General features: G+C 42.4%; 1 protein-coding gene across 1 annotated transcript in view; it reads left to right on the forward strand.

Moving 5' to 3' along the window:
• LOC108097967 overlaps positions 1-16,089 on the forward strand; it is a 97,403-nt gene that overhangs the window by 11,440 nt on the left and 69,874 nt on the right. The window contains 3 exon segments of the mRNA XM_017200583.2: positions 8,488-8,590; positions 8,593-9,693; positions 9,763-10,419. Coding sequence (XP_017056072.2) covers positions 8,524-8,590; positions 8,593-9,693; positions 9,763-10,419 — 1,825 coding nt within the window. The 5' untranslated portion in view covers positions 8,488-8,523.

A 16,089-nucleotide genomic window follows, 5' to 3' on the forward strand; every position in this document is an offset into this window, starting at 1 on the left:
GTACTGTAGATAAAATTTACTTAAAATCTAAAATAGATTATTTGTCAATAATATTTAAAATATTTCATTTATTTTCCTTTATTTCTTTATTCATTAATAAATGTTCATTTTGTATAACTGAAATTTGTACACCCCGATAAACATTCAATGATAACGATATGATTTATGATAAACGATAGTAAATTTTGAATTTAGTAATTGAAAGTTTTTCTAGTTTGGCTTACAAGGCCAACTTTAGTTATTTATTTTTCTCAGTGAGACTTGCCGAGATGGATCCCAATTGTAGGACAGCTTTTGCTGCCCATTAGCGCTGTCACTTTTGCACGCATATCATTTACAAAAACTTAAAAAAAAAAGAACAAAATACGAGGAAAAACAAAACCAAAAGTCCAGCTGAAAAAGAGGAAACTCTGGGGCGGAGAAACCACAATAACCAGGCGGTCATAAGCCGATTACCATCAACTGTGCAATGGACAGTGGACACTGGACACTGGACCCTGGACAGTGGACACTGGACGGATGGACAGATGGACGGATGGACGATGGACACTCGAGGTCAGCCGCATCACATCGCATCCAGTTGACTGCGTTGGATGCGGTTTCGGTTGCATTTCAGCGGGAAATTTACGCGTTGTAAACTTAAGCGGCAAAATCAATTAGCGGACAATGTCCGAGATGAGTTTCGGTTGGGAATCGTGTGCGATCCGATACTGGGACACTGCCCCCGGGGCAGGACATCATTTAGGAGGTGTCAAGTGAGCCGATGACCGGTTGGCATGCCTGCCACGAAACCATTCGTAATTATGGGTTAACACGATGATGCGCGCGGTCCTTAAGTGTTTCTTATTTATTCAAAATGAGTACCTATTATTCGGACATTTACTCCTCATCCTTGTGTTTTACCTTTGATGTATTTTCCTTGTCATTTATTTACTATCAAAATCCGAAATATAACTCCCCATTCACCTCTTGGATTTTTCAACTCTCAAATGGAAACGTGAAACGAGAGGCTGAGAAACTTCCCAGCATCGACTGATAATCTTTCAGCCTTGGAACCTTAAGAGTATTTTTAATGACACTTCTCTCGATCGCGTGTTAGATTGACAATCAATTGACAGCTGTTAGATAAACCCATCTAACCCTGCAATCCAGCGCTACAAGCCACAATTAGCCGGCAAGTCTCTGGGATCTTCAGAAAAGGGAAGACAGCCAACTTGGCGATTGTGTGCGAATCGCTTCACACCTGAATGAGTGTGGAGAAAATCTGAAGAAAGTTTCAACACAAAAAAAGAAGTTTGTTTAGTTTTGGGTCACCATTATGCAAGCCATCAAAAAACTAGCAAAAAAACAGGCTTCATCAAATTATAAATGTTTTAAACGCTCGTTTAAATACAAAAGTTTGTTATTCAAAAGTGGCATACCTCTACTTTTGAATCAGATTAAAATTGGCAAAGTTATGGGTTCTGGAAGTCCTGTTTTGGGTCACTACACTGAAAACCATTGAAAACTTGGAAAAATCTGACATGAAGTTGTGAACTTAGGAATTCTTGTTCGGGGTCACCTTTTGTTTTTGACGGCTTTCAATGAAAGAGTTTAAATTTCAAACAGTTGTCAGCTTTGTTAAAGGTGTCTGCTTTGCAATTAGAAACCGCGGATCCGGGTGCATATCAATTGGCGAGGTGTCAAGAGCTGTCAGCTTTGCCTCGTCGCTGGAAAAGTGCGTGTTGTCGGCTGTTAATTAAATTTTAACGCAACGCACTTTCCGGGTTGGTTCACCCCCGGAATGCGGGAAACTGGGAAGCCGGGAAACCGGGAAAGCGGGAAACCGGGATCGGGGATGCCCAGGAAGCCCGGACAACAGTCATTGACTTTTGTCGTGTGAGCTTTGTGCGAGCGCCACTAACTTTTCGAGTGTTACCATGGATTCGGGAGGGAGCTGCTACCCAGCACTTGGCATCAAAGTATCTGCCAGGGAGTCGCGACCTGCCGCAGGCTACGCAAATAAAAAAGTAACAGATGAACAAGGAGGAGCCTAGGCAGTAAGGATCTGGTTGCTTCTGCCTGGCGAAGAAATGAAAACTTCGATGCTTGAAGGTTTAACGAACTCGCGGGGCATCTCCCCTGTCATTCGAATGCGAGCGTTACTCTCTTTGACGTTTTGCAAAAAAAAAAAAAAAAGCCAAGTAGAAAAAATTATAAAAAAAGTCTCAACAAACGAAAAAAAAAACGTTCTATATGGGGGAATGCCACCCATTGCAAGTGTAATTTTTACTTTCACCCCAGCGTTGTTGGCTTTTAATGCAAAAGGGTTTCGGTTTGGTTTGCAGTTCGGGTTTGGGTTTGGTTACGGTGGGTCCCATGTGAGTCCTGGTTCGTCCTGGTTCGTCCTGGCACTTGTCCTTATCAAGGGGAGTGGAAGTGGGATACTGACGATGAAGATGACGAGCATGATGACATTCATTCATGCCCAAGAGCTACTCTTAATGGAACACACAAACACGGGTGTTGGAGTGGTTTATATACGTACATATATGTATAGATAGAAGAGTGCAATAAAAGCAGTTCTCAATGGGACAGAAAAATATTCTAAATTAAAACAACAACAGTTGCATTTATTGGGGTATTCAAAATATTATAAAGAGGGGATTGTAATATTAGTTTATTATGTGAAGGATATTTAAAATCCTTTAAACTTTAATCCACTATATCTACAAAAGATCTAAAGTTCTTCAAAACTATTTAAATAGAGCCACCAAAAAGAAGACGTTTTTTTCTCGTGTGTCTTGTCAGGATTAATTATTCCTTAAGGAAACTCCCCAAAGGCGATGAAAGTTTAGTTCAGGAAAGGCTTGTGCATAATTCACGTCCGTTGACCACTGGCACATCGCAAGATCTAATGCCAAGAAATCTTGGGCCAACGACCTTCGCAACGACCCCTCGAAACCTGCGCCCCAACAACTCCCACATGGGCCCAAGAAAAATTATGCACAAAGTAAAAGGCGCTTGAGTGCACAAAATAAAGAAGATGGAGCCCGGCAACGCTGGCAGATGTTGATGCAAAAAAAAAACCAAGAAATATGAAATAAAACTGGGATTCAGTTTCAGATTCGCATTCGCATTCATATTCAGATGATGATGGTGATGGTGATGATGACGAGGAGCGAAGGTGACCCATGCCAAATGCGTGGCATGTGGCATTGTTTTGTGGCGAAAACAATGGACTCAAATCCTCAGCCGTGTAATTATGTGGAGCATGTGTAGTAGTTTGCTCTTTACAAAATTACTCAACACGGCTCGAAATCCTTCCTGGATAGAAAATGTGGAAAAAAAACCTGCCTTTGGGGGAGCGCACATTTAGCTTAATTTGTTGTCGAGTGTAAATGCATTTGAAAACCAGAGGAGAAGACAGATCTTTGACCCTGAATCTCCAGGGAGATGGGGTAATGATAAGCATCTACTTTGCTTCTTCAAAAGAATCCGTTGAAAGGAAAAAGTCGGAGGTAGTTTTAAAGCTTTCAACTTAAGTTCTTGCAAGTGTTCTTGTTCCTTAATATTTTAATCCTCTTTCTTCTGTATCTCCAAATGTTTGAAGCTTTAAGTCTGGCTTTAAGCAAACACCAAACTCTCTACCAAATCGAAGTCAACTTCAATGGAAATTGTTAAGACTTGAGGCTCGTATGCAAAAGTGAAAGCGAAGCAATTGACAAAATGTTCAACAGAAAACGACACTTTAGCATGCCCAGAATCCGTTGAAGAAAAAAAAAATCGGGGCTGCTGTAAGCAGGCTAATGCCACAGATAAAGCCAACAGCCAAATAAGGCCTAAAAAAAAGAAAATAAAATCCAGAGTCAAAGGAGGAGCAGGAAAAGTTGCACATGCAGCCAATGACGCTTTTCGGCCAATGGAGAATGAATGAAGTGGAGATTTCAAAGGGGAGAATCACAGAGGCGAGAAAGTGGGAAGGCGAAGTTGGTAACTCAGAGATAGCGCACATCAGGGCGGCCATTATCTCTATCCCCACAACATCTAAGCAGGGTTAAAAAAAGGTCATCATCAGCCCCAGAGATGTGGATATAATTCTAAAAATATAGAAAGAAACAGGGTACATTTATTTATCTCAAATTTATGAACAAAAATCCAACCAAAATATATGTAAAATTAATATATAATATAATATATTATAGTTAAGGTAAATATCCAAAAGAAGTTAAAAGTTAGGTGCACATCACTGATCATCATCATTAACGTTAATTCAACTCAACTCCCTTCGGATGCTTTCATTTTTCTTTCTTGCACACACAGTGAAAAATGCGGAAAATGGAGGGAAATCATGTTGAAGGATGTGAAGATGCAACTTGGGGGAAACTAGCTCTCCCCCATTTTCCTATTCCGTTGAATAACTTTCGCATTCTCGTGTTCTGTGTTCTGTGTTCTGTGTTCTCAACTCCCCTTAACAATTTTTGCTCCTTTCACTTTGCCAGTCCGCCTTTTTTTGTCCCTGGGTTTTATTTCACTCGCACTTGTTGACAATGCAGCACGCAATGCGGGGAAAAAGTGGTTGCCCAGGGGTGTGGTTTCCATGGGGGGTGGAACGGGGGCGATCTCACTGCCAAAGAGGGGCTGGAATGCAAGTCAATGCACCCAGTCGAACAATCAACGAAAGCGAGTGACAACGGTGCAGGAAAACCACCCAAAGCCAACTTTTTGATGCCAGGCAACGCACCATACATAAAGGGGGTAAAGCTGCGCCCCTGGCGAAAAGGGAGTTTTATCCTTTTTAATTGGTCAAAAGAGGGATATCAATTTAATATCGGCCAAAGCCTTGAATAGAACGTGCAGTTTCAAAGGATGAACTCTGAATGGATTTAAAAACAAAATTTATTCAATAGTGCGAAGCTTCGACTATTAATGGGCGTGGCATATTTTATAAACCACTTTCCGCTGCGTATTATCCCCTATAAAATCTGCAGGATTAATCCCTAAACTTTTCTATCAAACTTTTCATCACTGTAACCTCCGAATTGTTGGAATTGCATGGAAAACTAAATGATTGTCGACTGATTTACAAGATCAAAAGGTGGATTTCGGGGAATTAAAAATGGAAAGATGTACGATAAGTCCCACGGAACTTCAAGATGCGAAGGCTGTGGAATCTCCCTCCCCGCAAATTCAGCACAGCTGCAAGCCGCGAAGTTGCACAAACGGATGGCGAAACAATTTCGAAATATGTTTTCTAATTACTTGTTCGCACTCGGGCATCAACATGCCATAAATGGCGAGGGGAATCCGCTACTGAAAGAGGACTCTTTGGGGGGGGCAACAGGAGCAGCGGGAGCAGCAGCCGGAGTCTGAGTGAATTGGCGACACATAAATTGCAAATATGATAGAAGAACATGCAACACTTTTTGCAGGGGCCAGCCCGCTGGGGTTGATGCTGGATGCTGGATGTTGCAGTTGCAGTTCTTGCTGCCTCAGCATATAATTATTGCAATGCGTTTCTGTTCTGTTCTGTTCTGTTCTGTTCTGTTTGCTGTTGTTGCACGGCCCCTTGTGGCAGAAAACACGCGCCACGCATCCACTTGAAGGGTGGCAAGGGGAAGAGTCTGCACTTGGAAAAAAAACCAGATGATAAATCGCACAAGTATACAGAATATATTTTTGTATCAATTTTCTAATATTTTCTATATTTATTTCTGATTATAAGAGTTAAAATGATATGTTATAAATGACAGAAACTGTCTTTTATCAACATAATTTTTATATATTTTTTAAATCAATTGCTTGATTATAACATCCTCATAGGAACTATTTCTCCCAGTGCTCTCAGCTGGCCTTCGTTTTCCCCCATTAAAGCACTGCTGCAGCTGCAGCAACTCCTTTTTTTCGGTTAACGCGTATGCGTGTGCTTCTAATTAAGTGCTCCATCGGGGTCACCACCCAATCAATCAGCGAAAGTCACTTGAGCAGCGCCAATATTGGCAGAGGAAGTCGAGACTTCCTTGAACGCATCTGCGAAAGATGTTGCCTGATGGCTTTTGTTCGCTTTTCCTCGCTCGCATCGCTGCCACTCGCTTCACTTTCCTCGGCGAAAAGCGCAGGGAAATTGTGCTCAAGGGTCGAAGAAGAATTATGGAAAAACAAGGGTAAAGTGAACAAGGGAAGTTTGCCTAAAAACAAGACATGCAGATACCCCTTTCTCTTGGGATAACTAAAAGTTTAAAGTCTTTATTTACTTTAAACTTTTAGTTGTTCGCTTAGAATGTTGAATGGGAATAATATACTATAATGTGTTGTTAATAGTTTTGAAAAACATTGAAGTCCTGCATCAAATGTATCTAATATACCCCTTTGACTTGCGTTTAGTGGGTGCCTGGTTAAATTGTGAAACAGTTGAGAAAACAGGAGGAGACAAAACAAAAGCAAGCAAACTAACGAGGGAGCACACAGTGTAGAAAAAAAAGAAATAACCGGCACGCATATATAAATCCTTGTAAGTGGGTTGAAGCGTCGGCAAACACAAAGTTTACCCGGGCAGCCAGGAGCTTTAAGGCTCCTTTATGGAGCCTGGAGAACCTCGGAGGGGTTGGGCTTCTGGTGGAGATTTGGGGGGAGCTCAAGAGGCTCCAGGGGAATCCTTGCCCTGCGCTTCGAGTGGTTTACTCCCTGGCAAACTGCCACTCCCACTCCGCAACTCCCCGCCCAAAACCCCACGTTACCTCCATTTTTTTTGTTGTTGTATCTGACTGTTGACAATGGCATGCGTTAGGGTTTTTTTTTTTTTTTGTTTTTGATGTTGTCCCCCGTGAAGTTGGAAGCCCTTAATCCCCCTAATACCCAGTCTTACCCTTCGCCGCGACTTCAAGTGCACGCAGAGCTTTAAAACCCAAGAAAGAGCTCTGAAAACAACAAAATGAATATATCTACGCCAGGGGTATGAAAGAGAGCGGGATATGCTGGTTGAAAGAGACAGCATCAGCTGCCCCTCGCTGGGCTCAATTCAATTTGTTGAGTAGCTAAATTTAGACGCTAATTTGGGGACCTGCTGTGCCAACGAGATCGTGTCCAGTTCTCAGACTTGTCTCAGGTTACAGGGAAAAGGAGAAAAAGCCCAGAGAAAGAGAGATACAGATAGATAGAGAAAGAGAGGGAGAGAGAGAGAAAGATAGAGAGAGAGAGAGAGAGAGAGAGAGAGAGAGAGGGGGGAAGAACAAGAAACAAGAACCAGAACCGGGATGGACCTCTACTCAAATTACCAATTGAATTTCTGTCTGCTACCACGAAGAATCCTTGGCTTGGGATATCCACTCATAACTTGGTGGCATTATCATCGTCAACTTTATTACGTTCCACTCTGCACATTATCGGACCTCCTCCTTCGATTCTGTCCTTTATCTCGATCGTAATCTTGCCGAACAACTGACATTATCATTTGTCAGGAGGGCAGAACGATGATGGGGAGGAGAGCCTCCCGGTTTCATAGTAAAATAGCTGAAATTATTGGTAAATGCCAAAGGGAATAGGCATTCTTTGAAACTGATCACTGATTGGAAATTAATCCTTAAAAAAGGAGGCAAGTCTCAACTAAAAATAGTTGCAGTTTCACTAAGAATGTATCGATTATATTTTAATTTATATACTATATTTCCTTTTCAACTTTTGAGTTTGTGTTTTGAGTTCTGCACTCTCTGATTGATTTGATTTCATAAACAACGACTCAGGCTTGGCTGCAAGCTCCTCATTGGGGCTTTTAGCCACAAGTAAATTGTGGCATGCTCACCTGTGGCAGCTGCAGATCCATCATTGGCTTCCCGACTCCACCTGAACTGTCCAAGTCATTTGTGGCCGGGCTCCCTTCTCGTTTAGCCTGGTTTTTTTTTCAATTACCGCTCGGCTAGGCCTTTGAAGCGAGCTCGCAAAAAAGCAAAGCCCGGCCAGGCAACCCTTTGGCCATCAAAAGACTCTGCGGAATTAGCAGTAATTAATCACGACGACATGTGGATTGTGGCACGGAGTTGGCTCTCTGAACTCGAAACCCGAAGCGCGAATGCCAAATACCGCGTTTACGAGCGGTCAAAGTTCCAGGAACCTATTCCCCTTTTTTTTTTGTTGGGCAGAAACAGCTGCTGCAGCTTTGGGTTTTGAGCCCAACTGGATTTTATGCTCATTAATTTGTCACCTCAAGAATGAAATACTTAAGTAATACTTTACATTTTGATTAATTTATAAACATTATGCAAGGGATTACCCAGTTTTTAATGCTGATAATTGACTAAATAAGTATTTTAGGCAAAAAGACACAAAGGCTTCTAATTGAATTATTTTATTAGTAAAGTTAATGTCTGGTACTTTTATAGGTTTTTAAAAATTTGGTTTGCTTTCTTGTACACCCCGAATTTTCTGCTTTCACTTTTAAAATAGGTTTCCCTTCGTTTGTAAATGGTTTTTAATTATTTCTAATTATTTAACGACCTTCCCTCCTTTCAACAGATCGTTGCTTTTGGCGCGGCAGCCACACGATGTGCGATGGAGAGCTTGGGCCTGGGCAGCAGACGCAACAATGGCAGCGGTTCGACGCCCGCCCCCACAACGGGACAGGGGGCGTGGCCGGCAAGGTCTTGGTCCACACGAAGCAGCAGCAGCAGCACTCGAATCAGAATTACTACACGCAGCAGCAGACGCAGCTGCAGCGACTCAAGCAGCAGCAGCAAAAGTTGCAACAGCAACAGCAGCAACAGCAACAGCAGCAACATCAGCAACAGCAATTGGAGGCGGTGCACGGGGGCGTGGCTAAGCACTGTCTGCAGTTTCCACCACCGCCGGACTATCCACCACCCAAAAGCCAGCAGCAAAGTGGTGGTTCCGGTGGTTCCCCCGGCGGCAACGGCAATGGCAATGGCAATCCCGCCCGCCGACAGCAACTGCCAAGGTATCCCGATCCCGATCCGGATGCCATCGAGATCTGCAACGAGTCGGCCACTCTGGAGACATCGCCGCACCACCTCAAGCAGCTGGCTGCGCGGCACAGTAAGACCCTGGGCAGGAATCTCAGCCAGCACCAGCACCACCAGCACCAGCACCACCATCACCACCAGCATGTGCATCATGATTACTCGTATGCCTACTACGAACCCGGTGCCGCCATGAGGCATTCCAATGTGCCAGTCTCCTCGGGCGGAGGAGGAGGTGGTGTGGGTGTAGGAGTGGGGGTAGCCTCATCCCCATCGGGGGTGCCCACCAATGCGTCCTCGTCGCCGTCCTCCTCCTCGGCGGAGCCACCGCCCAACTCCATACGAGCCCTGCTCTCCAAGGGCAAAAAGAATAAGCAACTCGTCAGCCCGGCCACCTTGCAGTCCTACCAGACGCGCTACCACAAACTGGCCAGCACCACCAGGAGCGGTTTGGGCCAGAGCGAGAACTTCTACGAGGAGATCAATGCGGCTGCCCTGCAGACCACCCACCACCACCACCACCACACTGGCGGTGGTCACCAGTTGCGCGGTACAGTGGGCTCCCATTCGGCGGGCTCCCTCAATCAGACGCTCGTGGAGGAGGAGCTGCGTCGAGTGCAGAACAGGCATCACAAGATATTGGGTGAGCTCAATCTGAGTGTGGAGGCCATGCTGATGCCGGAGAGTCCGCCCAAGTCAATGGACCAGTCGCAGGGAGCAGCGGGAGCAGGAGGAGGAGGGGCAGGTGGAGGAGGAGCAGGAGGAGGAGGAGGAGGAGGAGTAGGAGTAGGAGGAGTAGGAGGAGCGGTGGGAGGAGTTACGGAAACCATAGCACCGCAACCCAGTGTAAGTGTAACGGCGGCCAGTGGACAACCGCCGACGATCTTGGCTCGACTGACCTCCGCCTCGGCGGACAACATCTGTGATAGTGGTGGTGGTGGTGGTGGTGGCGGTGGTGGCGATTCGGTGGTTAAGAGGAGCAAAGTGGCTCCCGGGAAAGTGGAGCAGCTGCTGGCACACAGCAACTGCGGTGATTTGGACAGCGGCTTCAGCGGCAGCAGCGGCGCCAGTTACATTGGCAGTCTGCGCTTGAGTAAAACGCAGCACATCAAGTGCGCCCGGCAGACGCCCACAGTGGTCACCCAGAGCTGTCGTTCGTTCCAGCGAGCGGCCACTGTGTACGACGAGGCGGGAATGGGCGGCCAGAGTGCCAGCGGTGGCAGCTTTCTTACGCGCGCCTCCTGCGGCCGCAGGATACTCAGCTGCGCCAGGATTCGAGCGGCGGAGGATCCAGGACCCAATCACCATCGACTGGCCACTGGGAATGGCATTCAAACGGTTCAGGTTTCGGGTCAGAATCAGGCCACCGCCACGGAATCGAAGGCGAGGAGCTTCTGGAGTCGCAAGGGTTGGCGCAAGCTCCCCGGTTTCTCAACCTCAACGTCCAGCATCAACGACACTGGTCTAACGGGTGAGTCCCAAAGTCGGTTTTCAGACCAATTTCAAAGCCTTTCTTGATTTCCCTCTGTTTCAAATCCTTCGGTTTATCCTTCCGTATAACAGCTATAAAGTGAAAAAGCAGATGATTTCCCCTTTAAAGTTCTAAATTTCCCCGTAATTTAATTTGCTAAGCTTATGTTATAAAATCTCACATAATCTTTGTTATATGTATTTCAGTCTTTACTTGTTCCCCATGTTTATGGTCAAAGGTGTCTAAATTTCTGGAGTTGTAGGGCTGAAAGTTAAAATTTGGAAAACTCTGTTGTATTGAATATTTGAATTTCATTCATTTTTGAAATCATGCAAAGTTTATACACCCGTTTTAAGACACATTTAAAGTTTCTTTTTTTGGGAAAACAGATTTTTCTTTTATAGGGAAAAAAGATTTGAGGTTTCTAGTGAAAAATGGTTTTCCTTTTATTTCCATGCCGAAAAATAGCTTTAGAACTTTTTGAAAGCCCAATAGGTGGCTCTGTGCTGCACAAAGGCGCCTCTAGAGGGATTACATTACTATTGGCGCTAGGTGTCGCGCATTTTACCTTAAACTCTTGTGGTAGCGGCACTGTTTCTACAATCCAAAATAACTGAAAAAAGATGTCTTCTTATTTGCGGGTTTTCTTAAGCCGAAAAAAAACTTTAAACTGTTATACATGCTGTTGAATACCTTCTAGATCATTTTAAGTTATTAGAAAGCAGTTTTTTAAAACAAGCTGGAATATCCTTTATTTGTCATAGGTTTACAAAGACTTAGGCGAAAAATTTTAAATATAATTTGACTTCCCTTGAAGTTTTTAAGGGTCTAAATGATCTAAAAAAAAACGGGAAATAAGTGTGAACAAGCTGTTCTATTTTCGTAGAAGGCAGCAGATTTTGCTTAAAACTCTATAGGTGTCGGACCAAAAAAAGCGCTCCTTCCGGATCTATTTTGCAAAACGTATTTACCGCCAGATGGCGCTCTTGCGGTTGCTTTCCACACCAATAGGTGGACTCACACTGTAAAACCGAAATCATTTTTCGTTTTGTAGGCTTTTTCCCCACTCAGGTTGCTTATCGCTCCCCTGGACGGAAAGCAACGCCCCCCATTTTCTACAGTTTTCTATATATTTTTATCAGCCGCTTGCATGCGGAGCAAGCATCATCATATCATCGTTCAACGAGCGAACCCCATTCAATTCGGGCCCAGCGATTCGATCCATGAGTCCGCTTTTGCGGTCCAGCTTTTTTGCTCTGCTGACTCCAGTCTACAAAGTCTACAGCTCGTTTTGTTTGATTTCGATTTTGTGTTTTTTTTCCCCACCGTTTTTTATGTATTTTTTTTTTCTGTTTTTCCACCGCTTTTTTCGGCTTTTTACCCACTTCGGTTGCGCTGCGCTTCGGGCTCCATGTTCCATTCACGTTCGCCTGGCGATGGATTCATGGATGCGGTTTCAGTAGAATCGATCTTGTCGTGGATGCCGCATGCTTTTTTTTTTTGTCGTGTGTGCCAAAAACGCGGGCTTTGTGTTCTCTCTCGCCTTTTCTTACTATATTCTACATATATTTGCATCCCGTTGGGCTGACTGTTTATTATATATATTAAAAAAGAGAGTTTGACTCGAGTAATGATTGAAAATAACCGCTCGATGTTTTAAATCGACAGAGAAAAGTGATGTTATTGTGAAATAGGGCAGAAATTAAATTCGATCCTTGGATAATGGCCTTTCAACTGATTAAATCGGCTTTGGATAATCCGCCGCAGCAGCAGCATTTGCTTAGACGCCACAGCAATTTGGGCTTGCCCCATCAACATGCCGCAGGAGTTGTGCTACTAAAATGTAGGTAAACTAGAATATGTGTATAGGGAATGTAACTGTATATAAATTAACAATTTGGCAACTCTTGAAAAGAAAACAATACATATAAGTAATTAAACAAAAGTATAAAAAGTTTTAAAATGTGATAAATTCATTAAGGGTAAAAAGTGATTATCCCCCTGAGTAAACCTCATCCGAAAGAACTTTACAATTTAATAGCAGCTGTGGGCCTAATGAATCATATATGTATACCCCCCATATTCATCCAAATACTTTAGCTATTTTTGTGCGTAATTTGTTGTTGGGCAGCGTGACTCACTAATAGTCTGATTTGTAGTTGCTCTTGACAAGAACCAAACAAAAAGCGACTGCCAAAAATAAACGCATCGAGATCTATTTATATGCGATTAAATTGAAGTGAAAAGGGCAAAGCTGATAGAACAATCAAACCCGAAAACAAATAACCGATTCATTTGATTTAATTAAGTAATGTGACAAGATCAAAGTTCGCTTCGGAATAAGTTGTTTCATAATGTAAATAAATAGATTAACCAGCGGGGAAAATATGTCATTGCTTATAATAGAAAGTATTGTAGCAATAGTATTGGGAAGAAACCAATTGGGAGATTTTAAGCCATTGCAATAAACAAAAATAAAAAGCTTCTTAAACTGACATATTTAGAATTAAAATTGAAAAGCATTTTCTTACATAAATTAAGCAGAGACAATCTTGACATGTTCTGCCAAAAATAACAGAAAATAAGCAACATGTGCAACAGCCATAAAATAAGCAATAATATTTAAGGGCAACTTCTACTGAAAGCCAACAACAATTAAAGTCGAGTTTTATTTAAGACCCACGAGTGAAGAAAGCAGACAAAATAAAAAAGAAGTAAACAAGGTGTTAAAGTGTTACTATTTTCATCAGTAAAAACAATCAAGCTAGATTTATTTATTTATGAATACAATATAATGAACGAATTGAGCAAGTTACACTAAAACAAATTGTTTAGTTATCTCAACTAGAGCTTACTAGGTTTATATTTAAATACTTCTCTTTAACTTCTCTTTAACATTCAGTCAGTATGCATTTATTTTGAACACAGCTGTTTATTCAGTACACTTTGGGGCAGTGCAGGTCAATGCCCAGTCGCATATACCCCTCGAATATATATAGTATATATGTAGTACCTCCAGAGCAACAGACTAACTTGAAATTAACGGCGGGTTGAAGGGTGTTCACTTGGCAATTAATAAACATATTTCAAAGTATTTGCACAGATGCATGGCAAAGGCAATAAATAGTGATGCCTCCTTCAAACTTATTCCTAGATTCCATTCAATTATTCATCATAAAAATATGAAGACGAATAAAACGAAGAGAATTATTATTGCACTTTTGTTGTCGTCGCTTATTTCCCCGTTTATTGTCCGCGATTGTTGTTGACTTTTGTGTGCTTTTTTTTTTGTTTGTTTGTTGATGTTGCTGCTCGGTTGATGTTGCTGCTGCTGTGCTAGTGTTGCTGGTGTATCTGCAACTATTATTGCTGCCATCTGCGGCATTAGCAGCGCGTGTTTGAGTGCCGCTTTAACTAAGCACTCGTTAATCAATGTCGCCTCTTTTTTTTTTCTCCTTTTCGCAGCTATTTCTTCGGTTATTGTTGCCGATATTTTACAGTGGATATCGCTGGTGTGTGGCGGAATTATGTGGTATTGGGGGTGTCAAGTTTGTCGTCATTTGGTGGGGTTAAGTACTTTGAGGCGGCGGAAATTGGGAAATAAGTGATGTGTGCGGCTTAGTTTTTACGACACGGATTAATAGACTCATTAGTTGAACAAATAACGAGTGTATTTGCAATTAAAAATGATTAACAGCATGCAAAAAATATGTATAAATAGCAAATATGATGGAAATAATCACTGTACCTATCCTGAAAGTCGAGGATGAGCCAACGGCCGTTTGAGCCACTTAGCTGTCCTCCCACAAACTACCACCCCCTCCCAACCCCTCCGAACCGCCACCAAATCGAGTTGAGAGTTTGTCATGTACGACACGAAATTCGTGTAGCCTTTGGTGGATTTTAAGTGAAAGTGTTTAGACTTTGCCTGCATCTAAGCACACAAAAAAGGAAGCATACAAAAAAAAAAAAAAACAAAAAAACAAAACCGTCAAGTAACGAACAAGAAACCCCAAAAAAAGTGTGCTCATTATTTCGTTTTGAAAACAGTATTTACTTGGCATACTTTTTGCCCAACGGCATCGAACACACCTCGGATGGCAGTTGCAGGGTGTACACGCGGCGTATGCGCAACGTTAATTAAAATTCAAACCCAAAAACCCCACCGAAACTATGGTCGCTTTTTTTTTTTTGTAAGCGGTTGTTAGCCAAAATTTGCATAATAACAACCGCAACAAGAAAACAATGTAACCGACAATCGGCAATCTCAACTTATCTGAAATTATAACAAACAACGCAGACAATGCTCATACGTACTGTTGTACTCACTGGGGCAAAAACAAGAAAGCCAGAAACGTCATCAAAAACGAAAAAAAAAAAACGAAGAAAACAAAAAATAGCAGAGAAGCAATCACCGAAAAAGTGCCATCGGTTAATTTACATGACGAGATATGAGAAACTGATTGAAAAACTCACTTAAGATTGATTTCATATTTTGCGAGGTCTTGAAATTGTTTTCAAAACAAGTGTAACTTTACCTTGTTTTCATTGTTTCTCCAAGTGCACTTAAAACTTTGTCTGCATTCGTGGGTTCTGCTTGAAAAGTTGGTTTTCCGTGCGGTTTCCTGTGAATATTCGGCTAATATTTCACAATCTAAGTGCAAAGTGCGTTGGATAAAACAAACTTTTTAATAACATTTAAATAGGATTTAATCCTTTAAAAAGAGATTTTATTTAAGGCTAATTTTTGTATTAACATTACAGTTAAAGTGTAAACTCGTTTGGGTTCTCTATGTTTATTTTACACATATCTGATTATAATTCTCTTAGCCATTTCCCATTTAGATTAAAAATCCAGATTTAATTATCTGCGTCCATAAATTTCGCCAGTGATTCTTTGGCGCTGCAAGGAAAGTGGCCGCTGCTTTTTGTGGCTGTTTTAAATACATTACTTTTGTAGGCCATGGCCAAGATGATTAATGGCCGAATATATATTGGACATTATTTAGCTGCCGCCGTTGCTTCTGCCCGCGTGCTGTCAATATGTCGGCACTCTGGACCCCGTTAACCCCCCCTACTTACTCCCCATCTTGATTTTTTAATACTGTTTTTTTTGCATCTGTTAACCCCCTTTCCTGGCTCCGTATTGACTTGGCTTAGTTCGGCACACGCGGCCAATTATCGCTGTCAATGCCAATTGAAAGCCATAAATTTTTAGCTTGCCTGCTCTTGCTGTGTTTTTTTTCCTGCGGTTCTCCCATTCATTCCACTCTTCTTGGACAATTGTCGCTGGGGCGAGGGGCGATCGGAGGGCGTGGCTGGGCGCCACGAGATCTACATTTGCCAATTGGTTTTCGGTGTTGACACCATTAAGACGCGCTGCAACTTGTGCCTGTCACAAGATTTACGAGCTTGGGAGGAGTACATATATAAAAATAAATACTTTATGTATTAACATAAGCTTTTAACTATTTAATGATTATATATCACTTGAAGCTTCTGTGGATTTATTTAGATTTTATTGTTCTTATTTATACTCTTTTTTTAATCACCAAAATGCATCATTTTTGGTGTCGTGTGAATTTTTCGGTGGCATTGTGCAAGCCAATTAAAGCCGCCAAATAGTTGGCCAATTGTCTCTGGCCCCTTCTCCCTTCAGTCACCTCATTT

The sequence above is a fragment of the Drosophila ficusphila genome, unplaced genomic scaffold (assembly GCF_018152265.1).
Source record: "Drosophila ficusphila isolate 14025-0441.05 unplaced genomic scaffold, ASM1815226v1 contig_197, whole genome shotgun sequence".
NCBI classification, from domain to species: Eukaryota; Metazoa; Arthropoda; class Insecta; order Diptera; family Drosophilidae; genus Drosophila; species Drosophila ficusphila.